A 17,212-nucleotide genomic window follows, 5' to 3' on the forward strand; every position below is an offset into this window, starting at 1 on the left:
TGGAGAATTTTGAGAAACAGAATATCTTGTGTTTACATATTAAGAGAGACAATTGTAAGCCAGAAGAACATTGTGAAACACAGGATACTGTGTTTGAAAATGAACAGAAGGCAGCAATTGCCAGAATATATTTCCCAGAGCTCCAGAATCATCATTGTTCTAATTTGGTAAAACATGGGTGGAAGAATGATGAGAGAAACTTACAATTCACGAAGTTGTTTACATTGCATATCAGTTTCTTTTGCTTGTATAATTTAAAAATAGATTTTACAGCACCATTTTTCTAAATATTCATTGCCAAAGGGCTGATACTATAATGTACCCTAAAATCATTAGCTCACCAGAGCTAATCATTACATTTTTAGGGTTTGGGGAAGCTGGTTGAAAATATCTATATCACCAATAAGTTCTCAGGGGCTAGTGATTTAGCAAGGCAGTGAAAGCTGGCAGAGCCAGTTGTTAAACCTTACCAACACAGCCCTGCCTAAGGTCATAAATGAGAGGGACATTGTTGAAAAATTATCTCTTGCATTTTTTTCACTTTAGAGCACCATCAAGTCCAGTGACTAGTCATGAAAGCCATGAAAAACTCCAGCTGCTTTATAATAGCTAGGAAGAAACTCTGAAAGAGAATTTTAAGTTAAAAAAAACTTGCCCTAGAAAAATAGATTTATGTGGCACTTCCATGATAACAATTGGTTTATTTAATTCAACTGAACAGGAATATCTATCTCTTTGAATATTTTGGCAGCACAAGCTGCTACATGCTATCAATGCATGTCTTCATTTTGGACATTTTTTTATAAGTGTCTGAGGGATTAAAGATATTTCTGTTTGGAAGAAAAATCTGAAGTGGGAAGAGAAAGGAGAACTTTATTCAGAATGCAACGACTAAAAGTGTTTTGAACATCTCCTTATACTTCTATGTTTACAAGTAAAATAACCAAGCTCTTTTTTATGTATAAAAACCAGTGACACAAACCTGTTCTTCCTTTTCTTATGTATTTGGAAACTCAAACTTTCTCTTACCAAAAAAAGACCACACCTTCAATCTCCTTTCTTACTTCTCTAAAATTATTATTTTAAAACAGCACATGAAAAATACCTAATCCTTTCTGACAAAATCTTTTCTTTATAGAAATTAGTGTGGACCAGATGCTCTCAGATGCACCATTTCTTTTATTGACATGGCTGCATTACAGACAAAAGAGAGAACAATAAACAGATCACTTACCTACTTTAGATAAGTTAAAAGCAGTTTGATTAAACTCCTATCACCAGGATTTCTGAAAAAACAACTAACTTTATCACTGTCTTCCTAATCCTTATAAACTTGGTAAATGGAAATTTTCAAATAAACAGATGTCATGTTTTCTTTCTTCAAATATTTTATAACTAACAATGAAATACAACATTGATTTGCTATAATGCTGACACAAAAATATTTGATTTGTTTTCTGTAAATCTATTTTCTGTAAAATGGATTGTATAAACACATCTGATATACTTTTTGTGAGATATTGTTAATATCTTAAATGAGATATTGTCAATATCTAAGGTGACTCCAAATGATTCAACACAATAGTATGAAACAGGTGGAGGATTATAGAATTATGTATTTATGGCATGCGTTTTGTAGGAGGGTGAGAAAATTTGGTTGGGACAAAATTTGGATGTTTTGCTCCTCCAAATGTCAAATAAGTATTCATCTTTACAAAAATTAAATATTTGGCTTTTCCATGGCATTCTGAAAGTATCTTATTATTATTTTTTTAAAAAAGCTTACAGAAAAGGAATTTGTTTCTTAATAAGCACAAAAATGTGTCAAAGAATGAAAATGAAGCCATACGTGGAAAAATATATGATCTATGTGAATAAAAAATAAATGCATATACTGTACATTTCAAATGCTGACAATATATTCTACATTATTTTTAAATTTGTTGGAAAATGAAATTGATGTGGAATACTGCTTTTACTGCTTTTTTAATTGTTTGTCAATCATGTACAAGATAAAGAGCATTGGTATGAATATAAACATGAACATAGGAAGTAAATATAGGTAAAGGCGGACAGTAAAATAGGGATGGTAGGCAAGCTGCTGATGTATCCTCTTAAGAATGGGGTGAGGTTCACAGTGGACAATTTGAGATTGAAGCTGCGAAGGTTTGAGGCTGAAACAATGGAATTGGATAGAGCATTCCAGGTGTTGACCACTGTATTGCTGAAGGTGTATTTTCTGCAATCGAGGCTTACCTTGAGTTTGTATCAATTGTTTGCACATACATTATTGTGGTTGAAGCTGAAGAAGTCATTGACAGGCAAGAAATTGTAACAGACAATTTTGTGTACTATGCCTAGATCAGACCACAGGCAGAACAGTTTCAGATTGATCAAGCCTAAAATTTCATGATGGCATAAGGAATTATATTGCTAGTAGAGGAGTGGAGTACTCTTCTCATGAAATATCTCATACCTGCTCAATCATGTTAATATCTGATATACAGTGTAGGTTCCAGGCGGATGAGCTGTATTCAATAATTGATCTGAAAGATAAAAGGATGCAGGTAGGAAGGTGCCTATGTTAGTTGTGCCATTAACTTTTTTGTATGTCCAAGGTCATAATAAGGAGCATTATAACATAACAAGAAACTATGATACTTAAGGACAGTTCGCAGACAGTAGTCTCAGGAATTATACTTATAGTCTTTAGCTTTATTTTGCTTAAATTTCAGTTTTCTTCAAATTAAACTGGCTAATGTAAAAAGATTAAAGATTTTTACAGTTAGGCCTTATACAATCCATTGCAATTTTGGGAAATAATAGATGGATAACTCCAACATTCAAACAATTTCAAACAAAAATAGATCATAATACAAGAAATGTACTGACTTTCATTCTGAGAAGTATAAATATCAGCGTTTACCCTCCATTCCTCTTGTAGCCTACTTTCTCACACTATTTTCCAACACACCGAATAAATTGACGTCCGTATTGGACCTTTGCGGCTTGGGGCAAAGAATGGAAAAATTATTTACAAAAGCTTGAAAATATTTAATCACAAGAGGCAGGGGGCAACAATGTTTTAATTATCAGTACCTTAGGCATTGGCTGACTGGAGGCTTTCTCAAACAACCAAATGCACTGAATAGCTGTTTGCCAGCCTTAGGGTCAGGCTGAGATGAAACAGATAAGATAATTGGCTCTAATGAAATCCAGAAGGCCTTGGCTTTCTTCTTTGAGCTTGGATTTGAAAAGTGCTGTGGAAGTGAGCCTTAATTCAAACCAGTCCTGAACTAGGCCCATTTCTCAATGACTTTGATATTGTTTGAAGTTCTAAAAGTGTTCGCCACACCACTGGCCTGCTGGGCCGGGCCTCCCCGGTCACCTTAATTACTAAGCTTTATTGCTGACTTTACTACACAGGAAAGGAGCCATTATATGTTCCATCAACATCAGCTCTCCTCAGATTGGAGGAAAGGGCAGGGTGAAAGGCCACTGTAGGAAGGCAAAAACTTCACTTTGAGGTAGTCAGATCATTTACCAGTGTTAAATTTCACTGGGCTATGTGTGGACATTCCTAACAACACAGAAGTCAAATTTCTATTATTTTTTTAAAGTGATTACATTTCAAAACATTTTGTTTGCCTGTGATTTGTGAAGAAAGCCTTTGTTTTTAGTAGTGGATCCCAACAAAGAGCTAATTAATTAGATACTGCATGTTAAATTGGGTTTAAAAAAATTTCTATGAATATTTTTTTCTGAATCGGAAATTAAGACAACATTATGGCCTGGGGAACCATCCCTACCCCAAAATCAGTTCTCTTATATCTAACATGATATCTTTAAGTGTAATAGGAGTAAAATCATGGTATTTTTGCAAACACAATTCTGTAAGAGTTTCTACCAGTATGCTACCAGTATATTTGTAGTACACTATATCTACCAACATTTACAAAAAGGATTAAGGTATAACCCTATCAACAACAATAATAATCATGTTTTAATCCCATATTCATTCTTTTTATAATCTTGCAAACCTTTCAGTTACTACTTCAATCTTTAGAGTCAATTTAATAAAGGATTTAAAAGGGGTTTAAAAATAGAAGTATGGAAAAACAAGTAAGAAGAAAAAAATGCAGTTGTTGTCATTTTCAGGAGCAAAAAATGTATCTGCATCCAGATTTTACTATTCTGGTACAGGTTGCTTACAGAAGTAGTAACTCTATTTCAAATTCTGGAATTCAAACAACTTTACATAGGAAAGAGGAAAACTTCTTTCCCTGTTTCAACACCTAAATATTGTGAGTGTCTTTCTTTACATTTGTTTAATACCATAATAGAATAGTTAGAATGTGAGAAAAAAAGATAATATTGTTTTCCCTGACTACCCCTCCCTTGGCTGTAATTCAAAGGCAAGGGGGTGGGAGAAAGGAGAGGAAATGGTTATTAAAGCAGTGTTCTCATATTTTTAAATAGTTTGGGTTAAAGTGATTGTGTTGATTTCCAGAACCAGCAATGCGTTACAGAAAGAAATAGTAATTTGTCTGGCCCTATCCAGTTGAAAATGGCATTAAAGTGGTGTATATGATTGAATAGGGATTTCAGTTTGTTTAATCTCTGAATTTATAGGGTAGGGATTGAGAATAGATAAAAAAGCAAAGCATAGGAGGAAAATGTCCTGTATTCTCTGTAAGAATGGTTATCAAAGGTTATTAAAGAACAGAAATCAAAGGTTGTTGTATCATGGCCATTCCTAGAGTAGAGGTATCCTAAAACTGGTGCTGTCAATGATAGAAATCCTTGATTTATTATAAATATTATAAGAAAATACAAATAAGTAAGTAAGTAAGTAAGTAAGTAAGTAAGTAAGTAAGTAAGTAAGTAAGTAAGTAAGTAAGTAAGTAAATAAATAAATAAATAAATAAATAAATAAATAAAAGTTTCTTATAAATCTCATAAAGTTTGTTTTATAAATCAATCATGCTTTTAGAGGTAGATTTCATTGTGCAGCTAATCTATTTTTTTCGTAAAATATTATTAATTTTATGTAAACATAATTGTTTTCAAAAGGTGTCCATCTTTTCACACCCACAAACACCATTGTCCCCCATTAAGAGAAAAATGGAATAGCTGATAGTAGTATCATGTTCTGTTCTTTCCCCAAAACTGAATTATTTATTCTGACAAAAGGGAGCGGGGAGAGATTTAAATACAAATATGTTGGCTTCAGCTGTACTGTGATTTGTGTTAATTTGTTCCATGAGGAAGGAGAAAGTTTAAGGAATATTAAGGACTCAGAAGAAGACTAAGCAGGGCTAAGCCACCTGTGCTTTGTTTGCATGCACCTGCAGCAATTGCGATGCCTGAATGATCTTGAGATCATATAATCAATATTTGGGGGCAAAATGTTCAAATTTTAAGGGGGTGATAACGGAAGCCTTATCCTTGTCATCCTCTCAAAATCTATTTAAAAATGCCATGGAGTCATTTACTAGGAGATAGGCAGGTTGAAAAGTTCAGCTATTGAATCCAACTAATTGAGAAATTGCTATTCATGAACTAAAATATTTTAGTAGAAATATGACAAAACAACCCTAGGGTGGTGCAGTACTATTTTAACAGCATTATGGGCCCCAGGCAGAGCATGTACTTGGACACCTATGACAACTACTAGGAATAAAAATGTAAATAGTCCATAAAATTAAACATATATTTATTTTATTGACACTTCCAACAAAATTGGTGTTGGAAAACACAATAATACTCAGTAACTCATATAGTTTCTGTATTTATATGATACAAGGTGCATTGAAGGGTTAATATTCACAGATTTATATGGGGTCACTATGTTTGTGGAGCCCAAGGGCAAGTGCACATCCGACCCATGCGTTAAGACAGCCCTGGGTTTGTGGTTGGAGTCAAGTGATGTAGTAATATATAATTATAGGACATTTTCATTATTAGGAACTTACCCCATCACAGTTTAAATGCAAATGCAAAGAATATAAATGGTAGTTTTGTGTTATGGTAACAAACCAAGGTTTAAGACAAAGACTGAAATATTTCTTCTGGGCCAATAATTTTGGTACTGTCAATTAGTGATCAGGGTGTTGTAATCTCAAGGAAGCACTTCTGACCTGATAAGGGAGATAAGTAGAACCCACGCCTAGACAAGGTTAGCATTTTATAGCAAATTTCAAACTCAATCTATCAGTGTAGTAAAAGCAAAATGAGAAAGCAAGAGGGAAAAATGAGAGAGAGAGAGAGAGAGAGAGAGAGAGAGAGAGAGAGGGAATTCAAACCTACACAATTTTCTTTGGAAAATTGCTCAGTTACTAAGATACTAAAGTACAATATATCAGTTGATCAGTTTAACTCTGATAAATTTAACCAGTATTTGGAACTACAGTAGTCCCTCGCTATACCGCGCTTCACCTACTGCGGCTTCACTTCATCGCAGGTTTTCAAGCAATGTTAATGAGAAAAATCATTCACAGACCTTCGCTGGTTCGCGGGTTTCTGAGGAAGTCGATCGGCAGATTTAAACAGCCCGCCGAACTCGATCGGCAGGTTTTTCAAAAAAAATATATTTAAAATTGTAAATACTGTATTTAAATACTGTATCTAAAATAAATACTGTGTGGGAAGGGTTTATAAACACTTAAAACAATGAAAACTTACCAAATAATTACAATATAAATACTTAAATAAGTACTATCAGTCGATAAATTCCCCATCGCGGATTTCACCTATCGTGGTCAGGTCTGGAACGTAACACCAGCGATAGGTGAGGTCTTACTGTATATTAGATTTCTATTTTTTAGCTTACTTCAGTAATTTTCAGCTCTGAAATTCATTTATTGGCAGAGATTCTAAAAATATGAGTAATATGCTAATAAAATAATCATATCAAAGTTCCATAATGTTCTTTTTCAGATAATATATGTACTCTCAAAGATTACTTTATGTGGGTAAGAGATCTGTCTGCCTGTCTGTCTATCTATTTCTCACTACAATGGACATGAAATTAATAAGGGGTAATGTGGACACTGCTTACAAAACAAATGGTAGCTAATGTGACTTAAATGTACCTCAGGTAATAAAACCAGAACTGGCATTAGCACATGTCTTTATTCTTTTGACTTTCTGTGTGAAGAATCACACATACTTGTTAATATGGACAAAACTAGCAATAAGAACTTAAGAACTACCTCAGCAACATATCTTACTTTTTATTGGGACCTCATTCCTATCAACCTGCCTGCTCTAATTGGAATCACATGAAGGTTATTTCAAGGGAAAGAATAAAAGAAAGGATAAGAGCCTAAAGTGGCTTGGGAAGTAACTTCTACTAGTAACCAGTAATAATGACCACCAATTTAGATGTTTTTAAAAAGAAACTTTTTAAAACAAAACAAAATATTGTTTGGCAAAGAATTTATAATCTTTTAACAATCCCCAACAATTTTTAATTGTAAGTATTGAGCAATCTTATGAATACTGAGTGATGTACACTTATCAAATGGAGGTTGTACTTATAACTGAAAACACATATAATATAATAACTATATTTAACTGTTCCATCAATGAGAACAAAGACTGGGAGTAGGAGCTTATCGCTGAGAGCTGTGAGCTTCATTCCCACAATGTTTGTCTGGAATTATTATTGTATTTATTTACGTTCATCCTGAAGAATTTAGCACTGTAGTGGCATTTAAACTACAACATTTTTCATCCTGGTCTGTTTTTCTCTAGTGCATTGTATCCCAATGGCTTTTCAAAATGGTTTCTTTTGGGGAAAATAATGTTTTTATTTTGAGAAAAAATGTGTCATATTTTTACAGAGATATTTGCAATACCATTGAGACTCAGGGATGGCAACAATACTGGATGTGGCTGCCATCTTTAATCTTTATAAAACATGTTCCTGTTCTAGATTAGTGACATTCCTTTATTCAATTCAATTTAGTCCAAAGAGTTCTTTACACTAGAGAATTTGCAAAATTATCTATTATAATCTGAGTCTTTCCTCTTTCTCCCTATTTAAAAATATTTATCAAATCAACAGTTCTATTTCTTCTCTATTTCTTTTCCCCAGTTCAGCTTCTATCTCTCAAAGTTTTTGGAAGGGTGCAGTTGTTTTCTGTGTCTTTCAGAAATGGCTGCCCAAAATTCGCTGAAATCCTGAGCACCTCTCTTGCAGAGAATCCAAATTGAAATATTAAGTCAAAGCCAAGAGTCTAAAATTCCAGAGGTTAGTGAGTCCTTAAATAAAATTAAATCTCTCTGTCTATTAATCTGTCATCATGGAGACCCAATCTTTTTGGCCAAAGATGTTTCCTTACATTTTTGCACAGTCACTCTGGTTAAATGGCATTTGCCACTCTTCACTTATTGTTACTTCTTCCTCCTTCTTCAGTTTCACATCTTTTTCACTATCAGGAGCAAATGCCCAAATTCCAGGATAGTTTCTCTCTATCAATCAGCCTTCAGCTGCCAGAGTTGTCCTTCACGTTTACTTTGCACTATCAGTCTCAGTGTGACTCCAACTTTATGGCAAGTATTCTCCTTTTCTCCCTTCTGTTCACCGCTTACTTCACATGTTTTAATCCATTGGGTTCTTTCACTCCTTTTAGCACAATGTATTAGTCCAGATACTCCTCTGTTTCTCCAATTTAGCTTCTTTTAACTCTTTTCGTCTTCTTGCTGCATGGTCGGTTCTGCTATGTCCTGCCAAATAGAGGCCAGTTCTCTTCCTGTCAAAGTTAAGAGAATTATCTTCATCCTACAAGGCAATTGCATGTTGCCTCTTGGACTTCAGATGCTTCCCTCTCTGTTAATTAGTCCATCCAGGTCTGATCGCACCTATAAGAGGTGCCTCTGCAGGAAAGTAGAAGCCTTTGGGAATAGAGTCCTGTTCCTTTGCTTCATGGTTCGGTTCCATCACCACCAGAAGTCGACTTCCAAATTCTTTCATTTGGAAAAAGCAAAGAGCAACAAGGATATACTATCTAATATACTTATGAAATAATAAAACCAAAGTAAGGTCAAAAGATAGCCAGATGAAAGTATGTGTCATTATCTCTCTGTCATGGTCAGACCATGCCCAGGTGGCTGACATTTTCCAGAACTTCAGGGAGGCAGAATCTATTTGAATGGTCTGCCCTTTGTGATTAATGGATCTGTTTCAGAAGGAGCTGAGGGATAACCTGGGGTTTCTGTTGCAGGGCCCTATGGAGGCTTTGGTTACAATTTGGAATCAGAAAGTTGCCAAGGCTCGGAACAAGATAATGTTTGTGCACCTTTCCTGGTCCATCAATCTGCAACCTCCCCATGATTCATAGAGGATCTGAATTTTCTGAACATCTGAAAGATAAAATCACTAGGATCCATTCTCAATTTGAATCCAAGCATAGAATAAGTCCATTGAAGAATACACTTGCCAGATTATTTTGGAACAGTTTGAGCCAAGTGGTTGCTTTTTTGCAGGATCCTGAAGGAAATTGATTATCTGGATGACTTTCAGTTGGGTTTCAGGCTGGGTTATGGAATAAAAGCAGCATTGATCATGCTTGTGAATGATCTCTGATGAGGGAAGGATGGAGATAATACAATTATCCTTGCTCAATCTGTTTCTTCAGTGGCTTTCAATACTATCAAACATGTATCATTTGGACCGCCTATAGGATTTTGGTGTTGGGTGGCCCAATATTGACTGTGGTTCAGGTTCATTTCCTTTCTCCAAGGCTGGTCCTGATAAATACCATCAACCATGCATCCTATTGGACCACCTACATGATTTTGGTGTTGGGTGGCACCGTATTGACTGTGGAAAGGTTCATATCCTTTCTCCAAGGCCAGTCTCAATCAGTATTAATAGGAAGTATACGTTCCACCCCCTGTGCATGCATTAGTGACCCCATACATCCTTTTGCAATTCCCCTATTTTGGCCTCATATTCCAAAACAGCGGTGGGAAGGGGGAAAACCTCCAATCCCAGAGCTGGGAGTGGAGAAAAGCCTCCTTTCATCAAACAGAGCTGGGAGCAGGAAAGCCTCCTTTCCCCAAATGGAGATGGGAGAGGGGAAAGCATCCTTTCCCAAATGGAGCTGTGAATGGGGGTAAGCCTTCTTTCCCCAAACAAAGCTGGGAGGGGGAAAAGGTTTTTGCATGCCCAAACAATGCTGGAGTGGAATCTGCAGAGATCTAGGAAGGCACTGGGCACAGAAAGTGAGGAGAAAGCATGTTTGTGTCTGACCTGAAAAATCACCTGGCTGGCAGGAGGCACCTGCACAATGGAGCCAAGCTGGCCAGTGGCTCATATGCCTGCAGAGAAGGCTTCGCGTGCCACCTGTGTCACACATGCCATATGTTCACCATCTTGGGCCTAGATGGGCTGTACATGGGGGACAACAGGCTTCAGTTGAACCCAAGCAACTTAGAGTAGCAGAAGAGATAGCAACCTCTTGTTTATTAGTGTTAACTCTGGATGGGTTGCACTACCTTAGATAGAACCAGTGAGTAACTTGGGAGGTGGGGGGTCCTCCTGGACTTACCACTACTGTTCAAAGCACAGGTGGCAGTCATGACTGGGAAGAACTTTGCATAATTTCATATGGATCATGAAGCTCTGCATATGGTCAATCAAGCCTTAGCCATCTCTTGGCTGTATTGCTCCAATGCATTCTACATGAGGCTACCCTTGAAAAGTATTTGGAAGTTGCAACTAGTACAGAATGCGATGCCACACAAATGCTGGAAGCCTCTAGGAATGCAATATAAACATAATTACTACATGAGCTGCATTGGTTACAGTTTCCTTCAGATCCAATTCAAGGGCTTGGTTGTCACCTTTAAAGCCCTATATTGACTGGGTCAAGGATATCTGAAAATTCATCCCTCACCAATAGGACTAGATCTGCTCCACTTGTTAGAAGCATAATCTGGATTCAAGAAGAAGATCCTTTTCCAATGTGGTCCCATCTCTGTGGAAAACTCAACCACTGGAGATGAGAACTTTTTCTACCCTTTAAGGTATATACCAGGGGTCCACAAACTTGGCAACTTTAGGACTTGTGGACTTCAACTCACAGAATTCTCCAGCTAGCATAGCTAACTGGAGAATTCTGGGAGTTGAAGTCCACAAGTCTTAAAGTTGCCGAGTTTCTGGTATATATGCTTTCCCAAATTGCCTATTTGTGTTAGGCTGAATTCTATATGCATGTACTGATTTATTCTATTTGTCTTTTCTGCAGCTTCCTCATGAAAAATAAACATAATATACGTGCTTTAGATAAATTGGGTATTTGGCAATCTGAGCAATTTTTTAAACAGTATTTTCATAATGGGATCTTTAGCATTGGAATTCCTTCACCAAAGAAATTATTCATATATAATTATTCACTGTATCAGTTTTAAGAAGTGTTGCAAAATGGGAAAAATTAAAATCCAAGACATTTGGGAAATATAAAGTAACCTTGAAATTATTTAACTAATATTTGTAATCAACCAGTAACACATCTGGCATTTAGATGTTGAACACATCTGTAGCCCAGCAAAAACAAGGCTTATTACAATGAATAATAGACTGAAATAAAGACAGTTAGATAGAAGACCCATATATGTTATAAATCTTAGAAAGGAGGCTGATTTATTATTTATTATTTATATATTTTAATCACAATTTAAACTGTTCCTGGGAAGCCATTGTGTGTGTTTATTTGTACACACATATGTTTGTGTGTGAATACACATGCATACATGCCGGAGGTGAGTTCCTCCCAGTTCACACTGGTTCTATAGAACTGGTAGCAAATTGCTGGTGATGTCATGGAGCTCGTTCTGTTGGTGCTGGTCCATGGACACCACCATATTTTTTTCAATTTTTTCCCCATTTTTTTCTTCTGCACATGCAGAAGCCAAGTTTACGGCATTGTACATGTATGCCATCTTGTTTTCAGGTCCTGTCAACTAAACAATGTCATCTGGTGGGTCCCAGGGGAAGAGCCTTCTCTGTGGCGGCCCCGACTCTCTGGAACCAGCTCCCCCAGGAGATTAGAACTGCCCCTACCCTCCTTGCCTTCTGTAAACTCCTTAAAACTCACCTATGCCATCAGGCATGGGGGAATTGATGTATTCCCCACCCTCCCCCGGGCCTATACAATTTATGTATGGTATGTCTATGTGTATGTCTGGTTTAATAATGGGGTTTTAAAATATTTTTTTTAAAAATCTATTAGATTTGTCATGAATTGTTTTATTGTATGCTGTGAGCCGCCCCGAGTCTACGGAGAGGGGCGGCATACAAATCTAATAAATAATAATAATAATAATAATAATAATAATAATAATATGCTTGATATTTTCATAATGATTGGAAATCATCCCATAACTATTTTCTAGGTAACATAATCTAGACTGTACCCTTTAATCCTATTCATTGGCAAGATTATCTCCCCCTCCCCCTACCTCCCCCCCTCTCCCCTCTCCCCCCTCTCCTGTTCTCTTCCCCTCTCTCTCTATGTATATGTTTATGTGTGCATCTTATCAGATTCCCAAAAACATGCTAGAGGGTTATTAGTTTATTAGCTTTGAAAGAAGGAAGCAGTTCCAGAATAGCTTTTATGAAGTAAAACAAAAGCTATTAGATGGATGAATGGGATAAGGTGTTCCTGTTCATAATTTTAAAATCATAAAAATATAAAAGAAACATAACATATATCAGATCAAAAATATTTAAAATAGATTAACTGAACCATACCTATCTACAACTACACAGACAGATACACACAAATTTTATATTGCACACCTACACACATATAAAGCAAGTGGTAAAAATTACTTATGTGTTCTTTCTGCTGTTTTCAAAATTTAAAGAGAGAGATTCTCAACAATATCTTCTAGAAATAAGAAGAAATAAAGAGAGAGATTCTCAACAATATCTTCTACAAATAAGAAGAAATATTAAAACATTTATAACAAATGACAGTCATTCCTTGAAATAGCATTAAATAAAACCTTAATGAAAATTCAGTTCACACAGCAAAACCCTATTATTTTAAATACGCTTAATGAGATATTCCACTTGTAGATAGTAGAAACTGTACACAGATAAATAGAATATTGCATCCAACCCTTAATTTAAAAAACACTGTAAAGGGAAGAGGGAGATTCACTAAATGTAGAAACTATAGAAATGTCTTCCTAAAACCAGCAGGGGGTGTTGTTACTGGATTGTGGTTGTCAAATTCCTGATAAGCATGACCTTGGAAAAATTCTGACAATCTTGCCTGGCTTTGATTACATGATTTTAGGTCCCCCCCTTTCCCCCTTCCTTACTAAGACAGTCACCCCGCTTCATACTTTTTAAAACATGAAGAACAGAGAGGGAGAAGCTTGAAATGCAAACATTCCCCCATCCCCAAGAATTTTATAGTTCCAATTTACACCAAGTTCTCACTACCTGGAGCAATCTTGGTTTCCACTAAGACTTCAGAGTTCTCCTTGTAATCCATTAGTCACTTCCCTTAAGAATCAATCTTTATAGCCAATGAGTAAAATAGGCCCAGATGTGTGTGTAATGTTAGATGCTCTTACATATACCTGGAAATCATTCTTTTTCTCTTTTAAAAATTCTTAGAAAGTGTAGGGGGGGGGAAGCAGGGAGGGAGGGAAAGAGAGAGGGAGAGGATAGAGAGAGAGAGAGAGAGAAAGATTTGATCATGCAAATGGTATACTGTATAGCATGTAGCTAATGTATAATTGTGGTATTGTTCTAATTGGCACGTTCAATAAAATAACCTAACTGCTTGCTTGTTTCATCTTCAGGACAGTGATTATGCCAATCACTTCTGAGTTCAACCCTGACTTTGTACTAGTATCAGCTGGCTTTGATGTTGTGGAAGGACATGAACCTCCTCTAGGCGGGTACAAGGTGACAGCTCAATGTATGTATTAATTTTATTTTATTTTTTAAATCCCTATGCCCTAACATTATTTTAGGCAGTCTCGTGTAGTACATTTTTATTTTGACTTGATTGCTATTACATGTGTGAATTCAACAAGCCAAACTAAGTCATTTTGAGAAAACATGTTCCACTGTATTACATTAATATATTACACATATGTCAACAATTAATTTGTATTTTCTCCAAAGATTGCTTCCCTTAGAAAATTAATTTTGCTTTTCCATCTCATTTAAATGTCTCTAAATTTTGTTATCCATGCTATTTTATTGCTGCTGAAAGTGTTTCTGTTATATCTGCAACTTCCCATACGAACAACATTTTTCCTAGCTTTCTTGATCCAAGTACCATGGAAGCCTACCAGGTTGTCTTCTCTTGCATTGCAGTTGAAGTGTAGGAAACTAAGAAAGTTTGAGACAGCTGAAAGTATTATTGAACAGTGGAAAATAGGATGTTCATATACAATCTTAATACCAGGTTTTTGTTAGTAGCAAGAATGCAGAAAATGAAAATAGGTGTGTGCCACTTAAAAGCAAATGTGGAAAGTGACAAGCCAGATTAGTATTCTAGAGAAAAATATGAGAAAAAGAGCATTCTTCATCTGAACCCAAGAGAATATCAATTTGGGAATAAATTTCAAAAGCCAGTGACTAAACTTTAGTTTATCTGTTGTCTAGCAGGGATGATATGCTCTCCATCCCTGCTTTGGGGGACTCTGATATATGACCATTTTTTTAAAAAAATGATGGAGTTTCTATCATACCATCATGGCCATTATCTTTTTATGACCACACTTTACAGATTTTCCTGGAAAAGGTCCAAATTCTGTCAACTGAATTTAACACTCAACTGTGCTTTAGCCACAACATATTAACAAACCGTATATGGACCCTGAACTTCAGTTGTCATTTAGATGGTGTTCCTGAAGTCATATTGTCAAAAGTATTGAGTAGAGCCAAACCTAAATTCAATTTGATTTTACATTTGATTACATATCATTTAGTTACTGTTAACTTTTGGTGATATATTTAATAATATCATCCTGCCGTCAACGTAAACATTACAATTTGGTAACAGCATGAAGATTTTTTGACAACTACTACATCCAAAGATTTGTGTGTGGCCCTGGGCATCAGATTGTATGCCACCGAGGCAGGGCTGATTTATATAGGATAGAACCATTTATTAAGGAGGAAATTTTTGGGGGTTAGAGTTGCAAGCATGCACATATCAGTAGTCTGCCATTTGTTAAACCAATATGTAAACATTAAAGTAATGTTGATTTTTTTTCCTGATCATAATTTCCCAATTGTTTTCTTTTTGTCACCTCTTTAAACATAGCAGAGAATGTTTAAAATACTTTAATCGCTCTAGTTGTCTTATCTAAATGTTTAGACCACTCATTCCCTTGGAAATATTAATTGATGAGAGGATTTTTGTTGTTGTTATTCCTCCATACCCTAACTTATACCACTCTCTTCATTTGTATCTGACTCATAAATCTTATTCCAGGATCAGAACACCTGTGTTTTTTATTGACTCACATTGTCATCTTGCTGCCAGGAAGATACTTCTTTCTATTGATTTTTAAAATTACTCTTTAATTTGAAAAAGAACTGACCGAATCCACAGTATGGTTCAATGTAACAATATTTTTTTCCAGTTGCAAGACAAAAAAAAATTGCAGAAAAATACAGAAGAAATGTTTGACATGATATAATTTGTAAGAACTACACCAACTACACTACACAACAGCAATGAAAAGAAGAAAACAATAGAAACAAACTTTAGTTATAAAGATGAACATAAGATTCTTTGGGACCCACAAAAGAAGTGTGACAATATTATAAAGTTGGATTTTATAAGATTAACATCTAGCTAACCATTGCCATTTTATTTTTGAAAGCTGCATCATATGCACTGCTATCACCTCTGAAAGTACTGGATTAGACTCAAAGTACAGTGATACCTCATCTTACAAATCCCTCATCACACAAACTTTTCAAGATACAAACCTGGGATTTAAGATTTTTTTGCCTCTTTTTCCAAACTATTTTCACCTTACAAACCCAAGCCGCCGCCACTGGGATGCCCCACCTCCGGACTTCTGTTGCCCGCAAAGCGCCCATTTATGCACTACTGGGATTCCCCTGAGGCTCCCCTCCATGGGAAACACCACCTCTGGACTTCCGTGTTTTTGCGATGCTGCAGGGGAATCACAGCCTCACAAAAACACGGAGGTCTGGAGGTGGGGTTTCGAGGACTTCCATGTTTTTGTGATACTGCAATTTTGCTGCGGCTCCCCTCGCTGGGAAACCCCACCTCCGGACTTCCGTTGCCAGTGAAGCACCCATTTTTGCACTGCTGGGATTCCCCTGCTGGGATTCCCCTGCAGCATCACAAAAACACGGAAGTACGGAGGTGGAGTTTCCCATGGAGGGGAGCCTCAGGGGAATCCCAGCAGCACAAAAATGGGCGCTTCAGCTGGCAAAAGGGGTGAGTTTTGGGCTTGCATGCATTAATCGCTTTTCCATTGATTCCTATGGAAAACATTGTTTCGTCTTACAAACTTTTCATCTTACAAACCTCGTCCCGGAACCAATCACTGTAGTTTTTATTTCCATACACAGCAATAGTTAATGTCAGTGGGAATCTTATTTAGAGTCATGGCCCATAGTTCTTTTTTTCTATATTATATTCTTTATTAAGTACTAATTAGAACATTCCCTTTCTACTATCAGATACTATTATTATTTTCTTCACTGTTAAGTTTTTTTAAAGCAGAAATTAATTATCTCAAAACTATTTGAATGATTCATTTATTTCCAATTAGAATTTTTAATATTGTATATTTGTCTCTGTGTCTACTTACTTTTTTCTTGCTTTGTATTTCATTCTTACCATTTCTCATTACAGTGATCCCCCGGGTATTGCGATCCCGATCATTGCGAAACGGCTATATGGCGATTTTGCAACCCGGAAGTAAAAACACCATCTGCGCATGCGCGCCCTTTTTTCTATGGGCACACATGCGTAGATGGCGCCGGGCAGATCAGCTGCTGGGCGGCTTCCCTAGGTCTTCCCCCTCTTGCTGGCGGGAGGGCGAGCGGCGGGCATCAGCGAGGAGTTTCCCTACCGCCCACGCAAACTCCTCGCTGCCGCCCGCCCTTCGCCCGCCCACGCCGTTCATTCTCGCCGCTTCCCAGCTGAGTCCTGAAGCGAATTGGCTTCAGGACTCAGCTCGG

At 36.5% G+C, this 17,212-nt stretch overlaps 1 protein-coding gene across 1 annotated transcript in view; it reads left to right on the forward strand.

Annotated features, from left to right (window-relative positions):
* Nucleotides 1-17,212, forward strand: part of LOC139153806 (histone deacetylase 9-like) — a 159,573-nt gene that overhangs the window by 83,918 nt on the left and 58,443 nt on the right. The window contains exon 9 of the mRNA XM_070728219.1: nt 13,831-13,949. Coding sequence (XP_070584320.1) covers nt 13,831-13,949 — 119 coding nt within the window. The remainder of the gene's footprint in view (nt 1-13,830; nt 13,950-17,212) is intronic.

The sequence above is a fragment of the Erythrolamprus reginae genome, chromosome Z, assembly GCF_031021105.1.
Source record: "Erythrolamprus reginae isolate rEryReg1 chromosome Z, rEryReg1.hap1, whole genome shotgun sequence".
NCBI lineage: Eukaryota > Metazoa > Chordata > Lepidosauria > Squamata > Dipsadidae > Erythrolamprus > Erythrolamprus reginae.